At 35.4% G+C, this 13,940-nt stretch overlaps 1 protein-coding gene across 17 annotated transcripts in view; it reads right to left on the bottom strand.

The window, feature by feature from the left end:
• Nucleotides 1–13,940, bottom strand: part of CACNA1D (calcium voltage-gated channel subunit alpha1 D) — a 185,296-nt gene that overhangs the window by 103,248 nt on the left and 68,108 nt on the right. For 16 of the 17 annotated variants that reach the window (XM_061362357.1, XM_061362354.1, XM_061362364.1 and 13 more), the window contains exons 5-7: nt 10,929–11,071; nt 9,449–9,601; nt 8,282–8,478 (exon numbers count right to left, since the gene is read on the bottom strand). In XM_061362357.1, coding sequence (XP_061218341.1) covers nt 8,282–8,478; nt 9,449–9,601; nt 10,929–11,071 — 493 coding nt within the window. Of the gene's footprint in view, nt 1–8,281; nt 8,479–9,448; nt 9,602–10,928; nt 11,072–13,940 lie in introns of those variants that run through there. The other variant, XM_061362367.1, reaches the window with a different exon arrangement.

Genomic DNA, 13,940 nt, shown 5'->3' with positions numbered 1-13,940 from the left:
TACACAGCAGCAGATGGCACACTCCCATCTAAAACACCAATTAACAATCATTAAAATGTCTCAGCCCTATCTCTGGTAACTGTGAATAAATCCCCACATGCAGTTGCACATGGAGATCAAGGTCTCACTTTTCTGTACGCTTGGTACTATTTTACCAAACACTGTTGCAAGCTCTTTGTATTAATCTAAGCTCTGACTGGGGATATTGATAAAGCAAAGCAGCGATACTTCTAACTCTGCATTTGTACTACTACCGATACTCTGTAGAATCTATTTTGAGTTACTTTCCACAATGTTTCAAACTTGCTTAATTTCTTAAGTTTCTTAGTTTCCTTAGGTTTTAATTTTACTTTCCTCCTTTTATAACATTCTAATCAACACATAACTGGTGGGTTTATTTATTGTTACTTATAATCTACCTAATAACATTTTAAATTATTAAGACTAACATGTTCAGTCTCTTGACAGGAGTAAAAATCCTTCAGAAATCAGTATTTTGTGAAATGTTACTAATCCTGCATTCTTCAAAGCATACAAGGTAGGTTCACAAAACCTCAGATCATAGGCTATTTATACTACTCATTTCAGAGCATACCATACAGCTTTTCAAAGCCTTCTAGCTCCGAAGGTTATGTCCCAAGATATTTCTGGCTGAAGTGTAGTTAAGTCAAAGCTGACTTAAAACAGGCTGTGCTGGAAGCATAGGAAACTCTGGATTGGTTTGAAGAAGTATGTACTCTTATATTCCGTGTTATCTGGGTTCTGGAATTAAAGTGCAGGTTTTCCTGACAGTCTCCTGGTTGGCCAAGCTCATCTTTGTTGCACAGCAACAACGGGAAAATCAGCATTCCATGGCATTAAAGTAGGCACAAACAGAAATATATCCCTTGGAGAAGTGAAAAATTGTTACAGTACCTAGAGAGCCTCATAATTACTTAATCACCTCTAAATTTGGCCTCCACCTTGTGTATGTAAACTGTGCTATAAAGTTGCATATAGGACACATAAGTGACCCTCTGAAATGAAACCAAATTAAATCAAAGAGGATGCTGTTTCAGTTTTATTAATTTACTTTGACCTGTCGGAATAAACCACAATTTCTTCTTTCTGTTATTTTATCTGTTGTTAGCTAATGAAGTATATAATTTAGATACTCAAATAAAGCATTTACTCTTCAAAAGCTGATGGCTTTCAATTTTGTTTTTGCCCAATATCGATTAGAAGTTTAAATGCAGGTCTTTTTTTTTTTTTTTATTCAGATATTTAATTTTGCATCTAATGTTATTACAGCTAATTGTTGGGGGTGGCATTTAATAAATCAGCTTATTGTCATTAACGGGGGGGGGAAAGGGTCAAATAATTGTTCCAAGGAAAGCCTAGATGTCAAATATGACTACCAAAATATTCTTTTCTCTTTTTCAGGATGGCTATCTATCCCACAGCAGATGAACACTACCATAACAAAATGAAGAGTACTGCCTCTACACAGCAGTACCCAGGAAAGGTTTTCTACTGGATCGTGGGAAGACTCTACCAGGTTTAACAAAAACTACATTCCAGGTATAACAAAACAGAAGTGTTTGATTCCTTCATTGGTTGTACCACGTTCATTTAGGATTAAAAAATTTTAGTGCTTCTACCTATTTATACTATTGCCCAAACTAATTTCACATAATGAACTTATTTAGGCCTATGTCCTGATCAGGTTTGTTAAACCTAAGAACTAAAAAAACTACTGAAAAGAATTCACTAATGTGATGAACTGTGTTTATTTTCATATATTTAACTACAATGCATTAAAATGAGCACAGTAATAGTATCTACTTTGGTAATATGGACTAAATACCCTTTTTTTTCAATATCTGATAAGCCATCTATATATATATACACACCATAAACATTATACAATAATTGGATGTATTTAATATTTCCCATATGCTGAATGCAGAGAAATGCAAGCATAAGGCCATGTACCACTCAGACTGATGACATAAAATTGTTACTTTAGTTTATGTAGTAACAATGAACAAAACCCCAATACTCAAGATGAATCTGAATTTGTCTACTAAACAGTTATTCTGCAACAGCCTGGGAACTCAAATGCTTTTAAAAGGAAGTTTGCTTCCTGTGGCAAAGTTCTTGGGTGAAAATCACTATTCAATTAGAGGAGTTATTAGCACTACCTAAAGTTTAGCCTACTTCTAATCCAGTTTCTATCCATTTTATTTAACATTTCTGAGGAGAAATAGTATGTTCTCTTGAGTAATTGCAATGATCTTTGCCAGGAAATTAGCTCCGTGTTTTGACTGCACTACAGGTCAGCAGTCAGTTAAGACTGAGATACTAGATAACTTGTCAGAGCAAATCAAGTTCACTTCATGGGGAAGATACTGCCCTGGGAGGTAGTTTAAAATCCTCCTCAGGTGGGAGCCTTTGCGTTAAGATGTTAATTTGAAAATAACTATATTATATGATCATGCCTTTCAATGTTAATTCAAACTTGTAATACATATATTCTTTGTTTTGGTAGCTCTGTTTGCATGTCTTAATTTGATTATTCCCTTTTCTCTCTGAGGTTTCTAATGTATTGGCAATTTAAGTCTTGTCTCTTTGCAATCTAAAACTGACTCAGAGTTTTTTATGTCTAGAGAATATAAAAAAATAATTAGTCTGAACCATTACCTATAAGGCAGGGAGTTAAGCTAGATTTTAACATAAAATTGGATTCTAGTAATTAACACACAAATTCAAAAATCCTGCCTGCAGTCCCTGGCTTTTAAGTGTGATTTATGCACTATATTAATACTGTCATCCAAAATGTTTATCCCTCTTTCTCCAGCTGGATATCATGTGTTAAATTTCTGGCTACGTACATAAAGGCTGAGAGCACTGTGCATTCAGCACATCAATGCCTTTGGGGATAAGCTGACTTGTTTCACTGAAGAGTCTCCCTTAAATGACCTGTGAGTGGAGTTGAGATGCTAAGAGAACAGCATTAAGCTATCCTTAGCACATAACAAAGGCAAAAATAGATAATTTCTAAGATTTCTCCAGCATACTTCATCACAATTTTAACACCCTTTGCTGAATAGCTGCAACTGATTTACAAAGTGAAAAAAGCAGTCAAGCATTCTTTGACTTCTCTCAGACCTGTGAACTGAAATTCATTGCTGAAAAGTATGGTTTGGATGTAGTAACATACCTTCTATTTCTGCATCTGGAATGGAACAAATACGACTTCAATCACCTAATGTAGTTGTTTCAAATTGGCTTATTAGCTCATACATTTCAAAGTTCTAGAGTATTAATGCTTATTTGACTATCTCTCATTTTTCACAAGACATTTTTAAGAGATTCCTGCTCAGCACTCTGGTGACAGTTTGGGCAATACTTCAAACATACTTTGCAACTTTTTGTTTATGGACTAGCAATGCATTTTGTGCCTGAACCAAGGGATTTTCTTGTGAGATATACTTGCAAAATACGTGCTTGCATTTAGGAAAAAGTCTTTAGCTGCATATCAGCTGGTTTCAAGTACATTATATTCCCTTATATTGCTTCTGAGTAGGCTATCCTTTAAGATTCTTGAACTAGAAGCATTCTAAAAAGTGACACAATCAGAAGGTTGTCGAAGTTCTTAACCACCTGATCAACATTCTGAATAATCAGTAGACTTCTTTGTTTTATTATTGTAATTATTTTCTTCTCTACCATAGGTTTATGTGGGAATTACAATATTTTTTCAGTTCTTTTCCAGTTAGAAAACAAACATACAGTTATTTTCTACCTTTCAGCTTTTGCACAGTAAGGAAAGTTGTCTTGTACAATTGGAAAGCTATCAAGGAAGCCATAACTCTTGCACTTGATTATGGAAGCCCATTTAAAGGATAATAGAGTCTTTTCTACCTTGATATGTTACTTCCAGTAACATTAATGCAATGGCTGTGTAGATACTAGACACACGCAAATAGGAAGTTCATCCTGAACAGGCTGTGCTGCTTAAATGATTGATTTTCTTCACATGTTTTAAGATGCTTCAAAGGGTATATTAGGACACATAAAGCTTAACTTTCAAAACCAGAAACAGATTTCCAAGTGTACACTTTTTGTCATAAAAGCAGAGGAATAATGAATGATTTCTTTGATGAAAACGTACGTTTCTATCAAACAGCAGTAAAGGATAGTTTTAAGAAGCTCATGTATTAATAAAGAGTATATTATAATGCCTCACACCCTTTTTCTTAGACACATTTTAGATCGCCTAGGCATTTCAAGTAATTAACTGTATATTTTAAACATCAATCCTTGAGAGAATATCGTGTTAAGGTATCAGTAGGCGTATTACTAGGCAAACACATGTAAGACACCAGTGTACAGAAATTTCAGCTTGAGTGCTTCAATCTAAAATATCTCCAGATCAGTCTGAATAGTGTTAGCCAGGCATCAGAGAACTGAGGAGCTGTTGGTATTTCAGCTAGTAACACAGTGTCTGTCCATAAAATTGACTTAGCAAAATTCAGTGGCCACTAATACAGTTGCTCCATCACTGAATCAACTGTGTTGGCAATCGATCACATAGCTTCTTTTACAGAAGCCTTGTCTATCTCTCATTCAAGTTACAGTAGTGTCAGCATAGATTATTCAAGTGTAGTAACTCAAGAGAAATTCACTATGGTGAAAACAAGAGGAATTAAATGTGATAATTTTGGTACTCATGGGAAAATTGGGGGTTTTACTGGCAAGTACCACTGCTCATTATGTGTGTTCCTACATATCAAGTGAAACAGCTAAAAATAAAAAGCAATTTACAAGATACGTGTCTGCCATTAATAGAGTGCAAATCTAGATGTTTGAAAGACATGGGAAAAAATCTAAAGCCAGATATGCAAATGCATACTCAGATTTTGTAATTCTTGAGTGCTTGCTAGCATAAATTGAAAATGAGGCAAAGAATACTACGCTCTCAGCTTTAGAACGTGAGCTACAGCATTAAAAACATGGGCATGCAGAAGCTGCCTCTTTGCCAATAACAAGGACTGCACTGGGATCCAAAACTAATAGCATAAGCCTTCGGTTAGGGCTAGAGAGCAAATAGAGAGAGCTGTGACTGGGAACACAGTCCTGATCTAAATGGAGATGTACAGATGTGCAGCCACAAATGTATTACACTAATTGGGAGCACTTATTCTGCAGTTGTTGGTAAAAATAAGGACACTACCCCTTAACATCTACAGTTAAGTCTAGCATTTGGCACTAAGGAGTTGTGTTGTTTGTGGAAGAAACATGTAATAAATGTTATCCAGTGAGTTACATGTAAGATAGAGAGAGAAAAGGAGCCAGATGAAGAAACACTAAAAAATGATAGGGCATATGTGATTCAGATACAAACTGGTGAGCAGGAGTAGCTCCACATGAGTCCCCAGGGTCTGAAGGTGCCTAGCAGTAGCATTTTCAAGCCCTCAATCTACAATAGATATGCCTACAAAAAAAATCATTACTGATTCCTGGAGAATTTTTAAGCTAGGTTTCCTGTAATTAACTAGTGATAATGCTCTGTGCTAGTGAGTGTTAGTGGAAGCTATAATTTTCAGCCATTGTTCTTGTTAACAGATTGCCATGTAACATAATGCAAAATATTGCACACATTTTGCCCACTCAGAGCCACTTGTTAGCAAAATAAACCTATATAGCTAACCAAATGGAAATCTGAATTTTGTGCAGTATCTAATACATTGTGGATTTGGTTTTATTTATGTTTTGTATAAGATCCAATTCACTCTGTTTATCAACAGATCTCTAAATAAAAAGCAAGCCACAACAGCCATGCACCTCTAGCTAAAATGGTTTGCTTAGATTCGTTGGACATCTTTATTTCAATCTGGTACACCTTCAATGTTTTCACAATTTGCAATTAAAACAAAGTATTCTGCAATTTTTAGCTAGCAATAGCCAGATCTAACTCAGCTTAATCCAGGGGCAAAATTAAAACACAAATTGTCATCCTCAGCAAGTAATTTCAGCTGGGCAATGGGTAATTTGTTGGTCTACAGCTAGAAATAATCCAGCTCTATAATTTAATTATATAAATATCATTTAAGAGAGATTCCAGAGCCTGTTCACTAGGTCAATTAATATATGCTTCTCTGCCTAATCATCCACGTATCATTTGTTATAAAATGAAAACTGACATCTATATGCCTGTAAATATCTTCTACTTCAATAATTCATTAGAGAGAAATAACTCCCGAGCAGGTTTGAATTTTTTTAGTTTTTCATTTTCTTATGCCTTCATTTTGTCTGACCATGACAATACTCTGCATCCTATTTTAACTGTTTTGGGTTTTGTGCTGTCAGTGGAGACTCTACAAAGTCTTCAGATGCATCAGACCAATTCGCTCAATTCTTTGGGGGGAAAATAACTTAAAATAACATAATACTGAGCCAGTCAGCTTCAGTTGTTTCTGTATCTTTTGTAAGAATCATTTTAAATACAGTAACTCCCTAAGGTTTTTAATTTTATTTTTTTTTTAATTGGTGATGGAGGAATTATCAGGTACTGAGATATGGGTGCCCTTTTGTCTTGAAAGATGCTAAATGTGTATTTTTTCTTAGAGAATCATGGCAAACCTTCCCTTTCTCTCAGGAAAGAGAAAAACAACTGTCACCATCACAAGCACAAGACATATAAAGCACATACTACTTCTACATTCTCTCAGTCTCTTTGAGAATATTAGGAAGAGTTGAAGAGCAAAACCCAAAGAACTTACACTATAAGAAAGAATACATTAGCCTATATGTGGCTATGCATTATGGTTAGACTCTTCAGTATTCAAGTTCTGCATGTTTATAGCAAGTTCTGTATCACTGATAACAGACAGTGGAAGCAGAGATTCATATTTTGCCAATTTTTTTGTCTTTCAATTCTAAAAGTTTACCGTCTTCATTATCTTTCACAGTGACATTTTTGTAAAAACATCTCCATATTCTATATTTTAATATCATAGATTTTATCTGAGACTATGCTCTGGTGCTATAGTTTTTAGCAACAGCATATTTCACCTTGTTTTGCAACAAATGACCACATAAAATTAAGTGGCCATTCACTGGGTAATACTACGCATCCTTAATCACCTTCAACACTCCACAACAGATGTGCTATTACTAAATAGCCCCACTTGGCCAGAAAAACTTTCAGAAATTCAAAACATGAGCTGCTGCAAAAAACATAACCTAGAATACAGTTGCACTAAGGTACATCTTGGGATAGCTCATCCAATTTTAACAGCTTGCTAATAGCGACCCTTACTCGTAATCACTTCTTTCATGTTTTCTAACATTTTACCTATTGGAAATTATATTTGTTATCAGGTCCTAGTTGCTGCAAAGACTTACTGCTAAGTACCAAGTAGTACAGAACATTCTCATTAATTTTCAGCATCTATTGTAGGTTGGTTCTGTCACAGATTTCTTGAATGACCTTGGACAAAACACATCAGATATCAAAGTGCTTAATGATTCACAAAAAAATCTGATGTTTTTAGCTTGGAATGGGGTCAGGCAGAGAAACACCAATCTGCATATTTAGGTGACCTTTTACCTTTTAAGATCCATGTGTTCTTTTTTCCTCCATTCTCATTTGTAAAGTCAGCACTAAATATATCTTCAGTTTCCCAGTTTGTGTCCAGCTGCCTGCTTACGTTGTAAGATTGTGGAGATTCCACACCTGATGCAAGAGTGGCATTTAAAGGTGGGGACTTACAGAGTTAGGTGTTTGAATATATTTTGCTGCTACTCCAGGGACAGTATCAGGCTCACAGCCTTCGTGATTTGTTTTTTCTGAGTGGTTAACAAATGGTTTGTAGTCCCCACGGCAAGCCATGACAGTTGAGAGCTTGCTTTGTTCTAATTTATGTTAACATTGTGAAATATTCTGCAGAATTACTGCAAAGAGAGCTCTTAAGCTTAATCAGAAAAGACATACTTAAAACTATAGGCTTGCATAAAAAACTAAAATAAACTAATCCAAAGGACATAAACGTAATATTACGTTTATCCAAACAGAACAGGAAGAAAAAAAAAAATCACATAAGCAATGAATAAATTTGTTTCTAAAATGTCTTTTTAGCCTGAGGAGTCCAGTAAGACACTGCAGCTGGAAAAAGTGCGCAGCTGAGCTCATCTGCAAAACTCACCAAGATTTCCTGCTGAAGGTATTGCAAACCACACTTGAACATTGAAGCTCGTTTAAAAGTAATCATAGCTCAGTGATTACTAAACTCACCCAGTATAACACATCAGTCCATCCTTCCATGGTTATACACTGGAACACAGTCAACATTGCAAATGCAAAATTATCGAAGTTGGTTATGCCTCCATTTGGTCCAACCCATCCACCCTTACATTCAGTGCCATTCATGACACACTGACGTCCATTCCCTGAGAACGCACAAGGTGCTGGATCTTCTTCAACTAGTATATCTGAAAATTGAACAAAGACAGATTTTTCAGTTCTCAAATTTTTGTGAGTGAACTCTTCTCGTGAACAAATATCAACCCTGATGGAAGGTAAATCCAGATATCAACCTGAGATATCCTGAGAAAGGCAACCCATGGGAGCTTCAGAGTTTTCACTCTCACATCTCTGCCTTGCCACCTTAAAATAGGTTAATCAAAATTGAAAGGATAAAAGAGCTCAAGTAATTAAGCAGTGGAAAAAAAACATGTAATAATACAACAGAATTTTTTTAGAATCTCCTCATGCCCTTTTTTTTTATTCCCCTCTTCATTACTGTTTTTCACTTCATACTAACATATGGACCAGTAGGGAAAACAGGTCTGGATTAATTCCTATACATAGTTTACTTCATTATTTACCTGACAGAAATGTACCCTTAGCCATTAAATTTCTCCCTCATGATGTTTCACCTCTTCAAAATTCTTCCATAAAAAACACTTTCATTTCATCATTTCACCTGGATGGTGGAGCACTCTTTTCTTTCTCTGCTCATTTCAGAATTGCACTTCTTATCAAACTGCCACAATCTTGAACGAGAAACACTGCCCAATTGTGGCCTCAGGAAAGTAAATATCTACCCTGGAATATGACTAGCTAGCTTTTCAGTAATCAGAGATTAGGGAAAAAACAAGCAAACAAGCAATTACTGAGCTGTCCCTTGTAGATAGTCACTCTTACTACTTCACTAGTGACATTTCAGTTGCACACTTTAGAAATGAAAACCTATTCAAAGCATGTTCTTTCTCTAAGTGGCTTGCATTTTTGTTTTTGTTTCTTAAATTTAATGCACTTTTTCTATAATTATGAACTACAGCGAAAACTGGAGTTACAACAGTTTTAGTGCTTTGGCCCCTGTTCTATTTCAAACTGAGACTCCACAGAGCTGAAAACCAGAATTAGTCCCTTATTTTAGTCAACAATTTCATGACTTACCTGAATCAATAAGAAAACAAGATTTGTGCATTTTTCCAATAAAAAGTTCCAATCCTATAATAGCATAGATTATGATTACAAACAATACCAAAAGGGCAATATGGAGAAGGGGAACCATGGCTTTTATAATGGAGTTCAGGACAACTTGTAAACCTAAAAGAAAAGAGGATACAAGATATGAACCAGTTTTCTATGTCTTGTCTTACCAAATCTTCTGTAATTACATATTATTATAGATTAATGATACAGACATGCAGACTGAGTCAGTAAAACTACTTCCCAGAACCACAAAATGTTCCTATAAGATCATAAAATACTTCATAAGGATCAAAAACTCTGTGTCAAAATCTAATTAATCCCTCTGTTAAAAAAATATCACAGAAATCAATGATTGAAACATGTCAAAAGAATTTATAGGTTTGTTTTGGTTTTGTTGTCTGGGGTTTTTTGGTGGGTTTTTTTGGGGGGTTGTTGTTTTCTATTTTTTTAGAAATAAAATGCACGTAGTCCATGTGTGGCTATCGGTCATTTTAGATGGCCTTAAAGTTCTCTACTACCTCGTTTTTTTATCATTATTCCTCACATTACTTTCAGAGGGTAAGGCCCCATTTTTTTTCTCCTTAATTATTTAGCCAAACCTTGGTTTTACCAAATGAAGTTAATCCCAGACTAATGAAGCTGCCATAGTACCAGTGAGAACAAAATACTCCTCTTAACAGACTTCCTTCCTGACATTTCATAAGACTGCTTCTTTCTTCACTGAAGTTCTTTTGCTAAATATATACCATCACGATCATTTCCACATAGCAGACTATGATATAATAAACACAGTATTAGGATTCCTTCTCTTGAATGTCTTGGAAAGAGCTGAATTTTAAGCCATGAACCTCATATTCAGCCAAATAGTTTCAGTAATTAATAATGTATTAAAAGAAAATAGGAAAGCTTAACAGAAAATTCAATGCTTTCTTTTAATAACATTGTTCTACTTTTTAAGTTTCCTAATTTATCTGTTAGCTCTACTGAGATAAACAGAAGGCATTCATGTGCATTGGTGGGGGCAGGAAATACGAAATGTGTAATGTGCTTTGGCATACACTTATCAACATATAAACTGATTTAGGACCACCTACACTTTCTGATCTGCAGGGTTCTGGAATTAAAAAAAAATCCAAATTGTGTTTTTTGGTGTATTTGCATTTTAACACGTAATTTACTTTTATATAAAGCTTCTAAAAAGGAAGTGTATTCCCCTGTCTGCTTACTGAACTGTGTACGAAGATCATACACTAAATGAATTCACAATCCTTTGTTCAACTTGAAATATCATTCGTCTTGAAACTCACTTTCTATACATAACCAGATAACAAAAAATCAAATTTATATTATCTCATTTCTGTTAGCATCTGGAACAAGAAATTTAAGTAATCAGGTCAGTTACAGTATTCATTCCAATGAAATTAAATATAAAAGAGCTTACTGGGCACTCCTGATACAAGCCGGAGAGGTCGCAATACACGAAAGGCTCTTAGGGCTTTGACATCAAAGCCACCAGGTTTGCCACCTGAGTGGCTGCCACCTTCTGTTTCTTTGGTTAATTGTTCCAATATTACACTAAATAATCTAGAAAATGAGATGAAGCGTAAGGTCATCACCATCCATTTGCCATGCAATCAAAAGTATTATGAAATTACTTGAACTGCAGAAAATTCTGAAAAGCTGTTCAGCTATCAAAATGAGAGGCATATTTACACATTAAATCATGACAGGAAGAGTCAGGAGGTGCAAGAGTGCATCTCCCCAGAGAGCGATGATCACACAGTATCCAATAAATAAGCATTCTGCTTGTATACACAATCTGCTACTTTTGAATAAATGAAGCTATTTCACTACTTCGCTACTTCTTCGTTCAAGCATTTTAGCTGCAAGGTTTGGAGAATTAGTCTTCTCTTTAGAACATGAAATAGATAATAATTATAAACCATCTGCTTTAATTTTTGTGGAATATATGAACTCCAAGGCACACTGCAGTTCAACAGTCTAAATACAGTTAGCAAAAACTAATTATATTAAAATCAGAGTCCAAAACTTTATAAAACCAAAAGGATTTGGCTTTTTACACATGGTATCTTTGAGGATAAAAATATTCCCAGATGACTCATTTATTATACTGTATTTCTTCACTGCAGAAATGAACTAGTCATTCATTAGAACAGTTTGAAGGCAAGAGTTTTATCTTTCTTTTCCACTTCCAGCAGCAATTTAAAGGGATGCAAGTGGTTGAAGTGCTAAATAATCCTAGGTTTATTCATCTAGCTTGGACCTGCATTTTAGATACGAGGTTTCCTAGACTGCAGCTAGACCATACAGACCATATTATCCTTTGCACTGAGTCTGTAGTACAGTAGTTGCAAAACCAAACTTCTGCTGAAAAGGATTATCAAGACAATAGAGTTTTGTAGTCATGAAAAATGCTCCACACCTGTAAAGGACTCCTGGAATTTACATGGTTTGGGGTTTGTCAAGACAAGTTTTCACAACTGCATTTCACAGCCCTATCACACTGGATCATTCTGAGGAATCATGTAGTATTTAATGGGCTTTCCAAACAACAATATTGAAGACTTTTTCCTCCCTCAGTTAGCTGTGGACCTATCAGTCAATGCCCATTTCCTGTTCTGCTTCATCCTTCTCCATGGTGAAACCCAGGCACAAACACTACATACTGCTATAACAATAGAAACCAAGATATTTAATATTTCAGAAAGGGAGCAACCTCAATGATTTCAGTGACTACTGATGCTTTAAAGGTAGACATGATTTAAAGGAGTTCTGGATCAAGCCCCAGATTAAGAGAAGCTGCTTTCAGCCTGTCATCATTCAGAAAATTAAAGGGCTATAGGCATAGGAAGGTGCTATGAAAGCTTTCTCTACCAGGACCTTATTCTTTCACAAAAATCAATGGAAATTATGTGCCATAGCATGCAGACAAGTAGTAGACTGCTCTGAATGTAATTCATACTTTGTTATGAAGTGACAAAGATGGGAGAAACCCACACTGACAGCTACGTCTACAGCTCTGTCATTTTATTTCTATCCTATAAAGACATTGAGGTAGAAATCCACTGATCTCCCTTGTTAAAATTGACATTTATTTTCCTGAACAGTTTATGAAAGTTTAAATGCCAAATTTGATGTTGTGGAAAGAAGTCTGTATACATGCTTCCCTTTTGCTAGCAGAGATTTCATTTAGCATAATTTATGTGTTTGGACTGCTACAGTTTCTGCTGAAAAAGCAAATAAAACAAATTTCATCTAATACATTCAATACAGGGCACATGGCAGCTCTTCAAAGCTATTAAAATGTCTAATGAAATTTCACAATGAAACTAGGCAAACAGAATCAAATCCAGAAGTGATTCCATATCCACCTTGGGTTGTATACAAAAATCAATTTTCACTGGGCTTTTAAAGTATTAATTAAAGAAATGGACTAATGTTTGCTTACTTCCTTATGTGGGTTGTGCTGTTCTTAAAAGAAGAACATTGCTTACAGAGTGCAGGAACAAAAATATTGCTCATTTTTGTCAGTGCCTGATATGTTAAGAAAGGTCCATCTTGTCTTCCAGTTAGACTGGTGACAACCTACACAATAGTTTATAATCCAAAACGTTCAGCTTTGAGCTAGGATTTACATCTTAGTGTGATATTTTAAGTATTTCATAAGATGTAGTGCTTTTTATTTCCTATTTTGCACAGATTCAGTGGGAGCATTTGACCTAACTAGATTTAGCTTCCAATAATGAGTGTTTTATGAGTTAATGGAAATTTTTTAGTTATCATGTATTTAGAACAGAGCCAAAGATAGAGGTCATGTTAATTAGACTGCTCCAGGGCTACTGTAACTCCATGGTCACTTGACAAAAGGGAAGAGGTCTATCCAAGTGACTGCCTGGCAAGAGGATAGAGCTCTTGTGTGCGACAGTCCCCACACCTGCCCACCAAGCTTCCCCTTCAGGCACAGTGGCCAATCTGTTGAGAACAACCTGACCTTATGAAAGATCTATTTATATAGAAATTTTAGTCCTGGACCAAAACTGCCTGAATGCCAAGCAACCGGCCCAAATACAATCTCTTCAATAACATTTACTCTCTCAGAAGCAAATAGATGGGCATTCATAATACTGATCTAAATTTAATCATGCTTTGCCATAAACTCCTTCACTTTGTCTCTTTTTCTATTCCCTTCATGTAATGACATGAGTTGAGGGTCTTTCCAATTACAGGCAACCCCTGATATAGTTTCAACTTAAAAATGAAATCAGATTGCACAATGCATGACAATGTCTTCCTTGCAAGCCAGCCACAGCATACCAAGCTATATGTTGATAATGTTCTCTGTGTTCTACACAAGAAAAAAAAAATGTTTGTTTGTTAACAAAATTTACAAATTTAATTTTTATTTTTTTTTTAAACTGGAACAGGCTGCCCA

The sequence above is a fragment of the Neopsephotus bourkii genome, unplaced genomic scaffold, assembly GCF_033783945.1.
Source record: "Neopsephotus bourkii isolate Nb327-2 ecotype Australia unplaced genomic scaffold, CSIRO-AGI_Nbou_v1 NB_1120, whole genome shotgun sequence".
Lineage (NCBI taxonomy): Eukaryota > Metazoa > Chordata > Aves > Psittaciformes > Psittacidae > Neopsephotus > Neopsephotus bourkii.
Note: the sequence above shows the minus strand (reverse complement) of the source record. Positions and strands in the feature narration are given on the sequence as shown.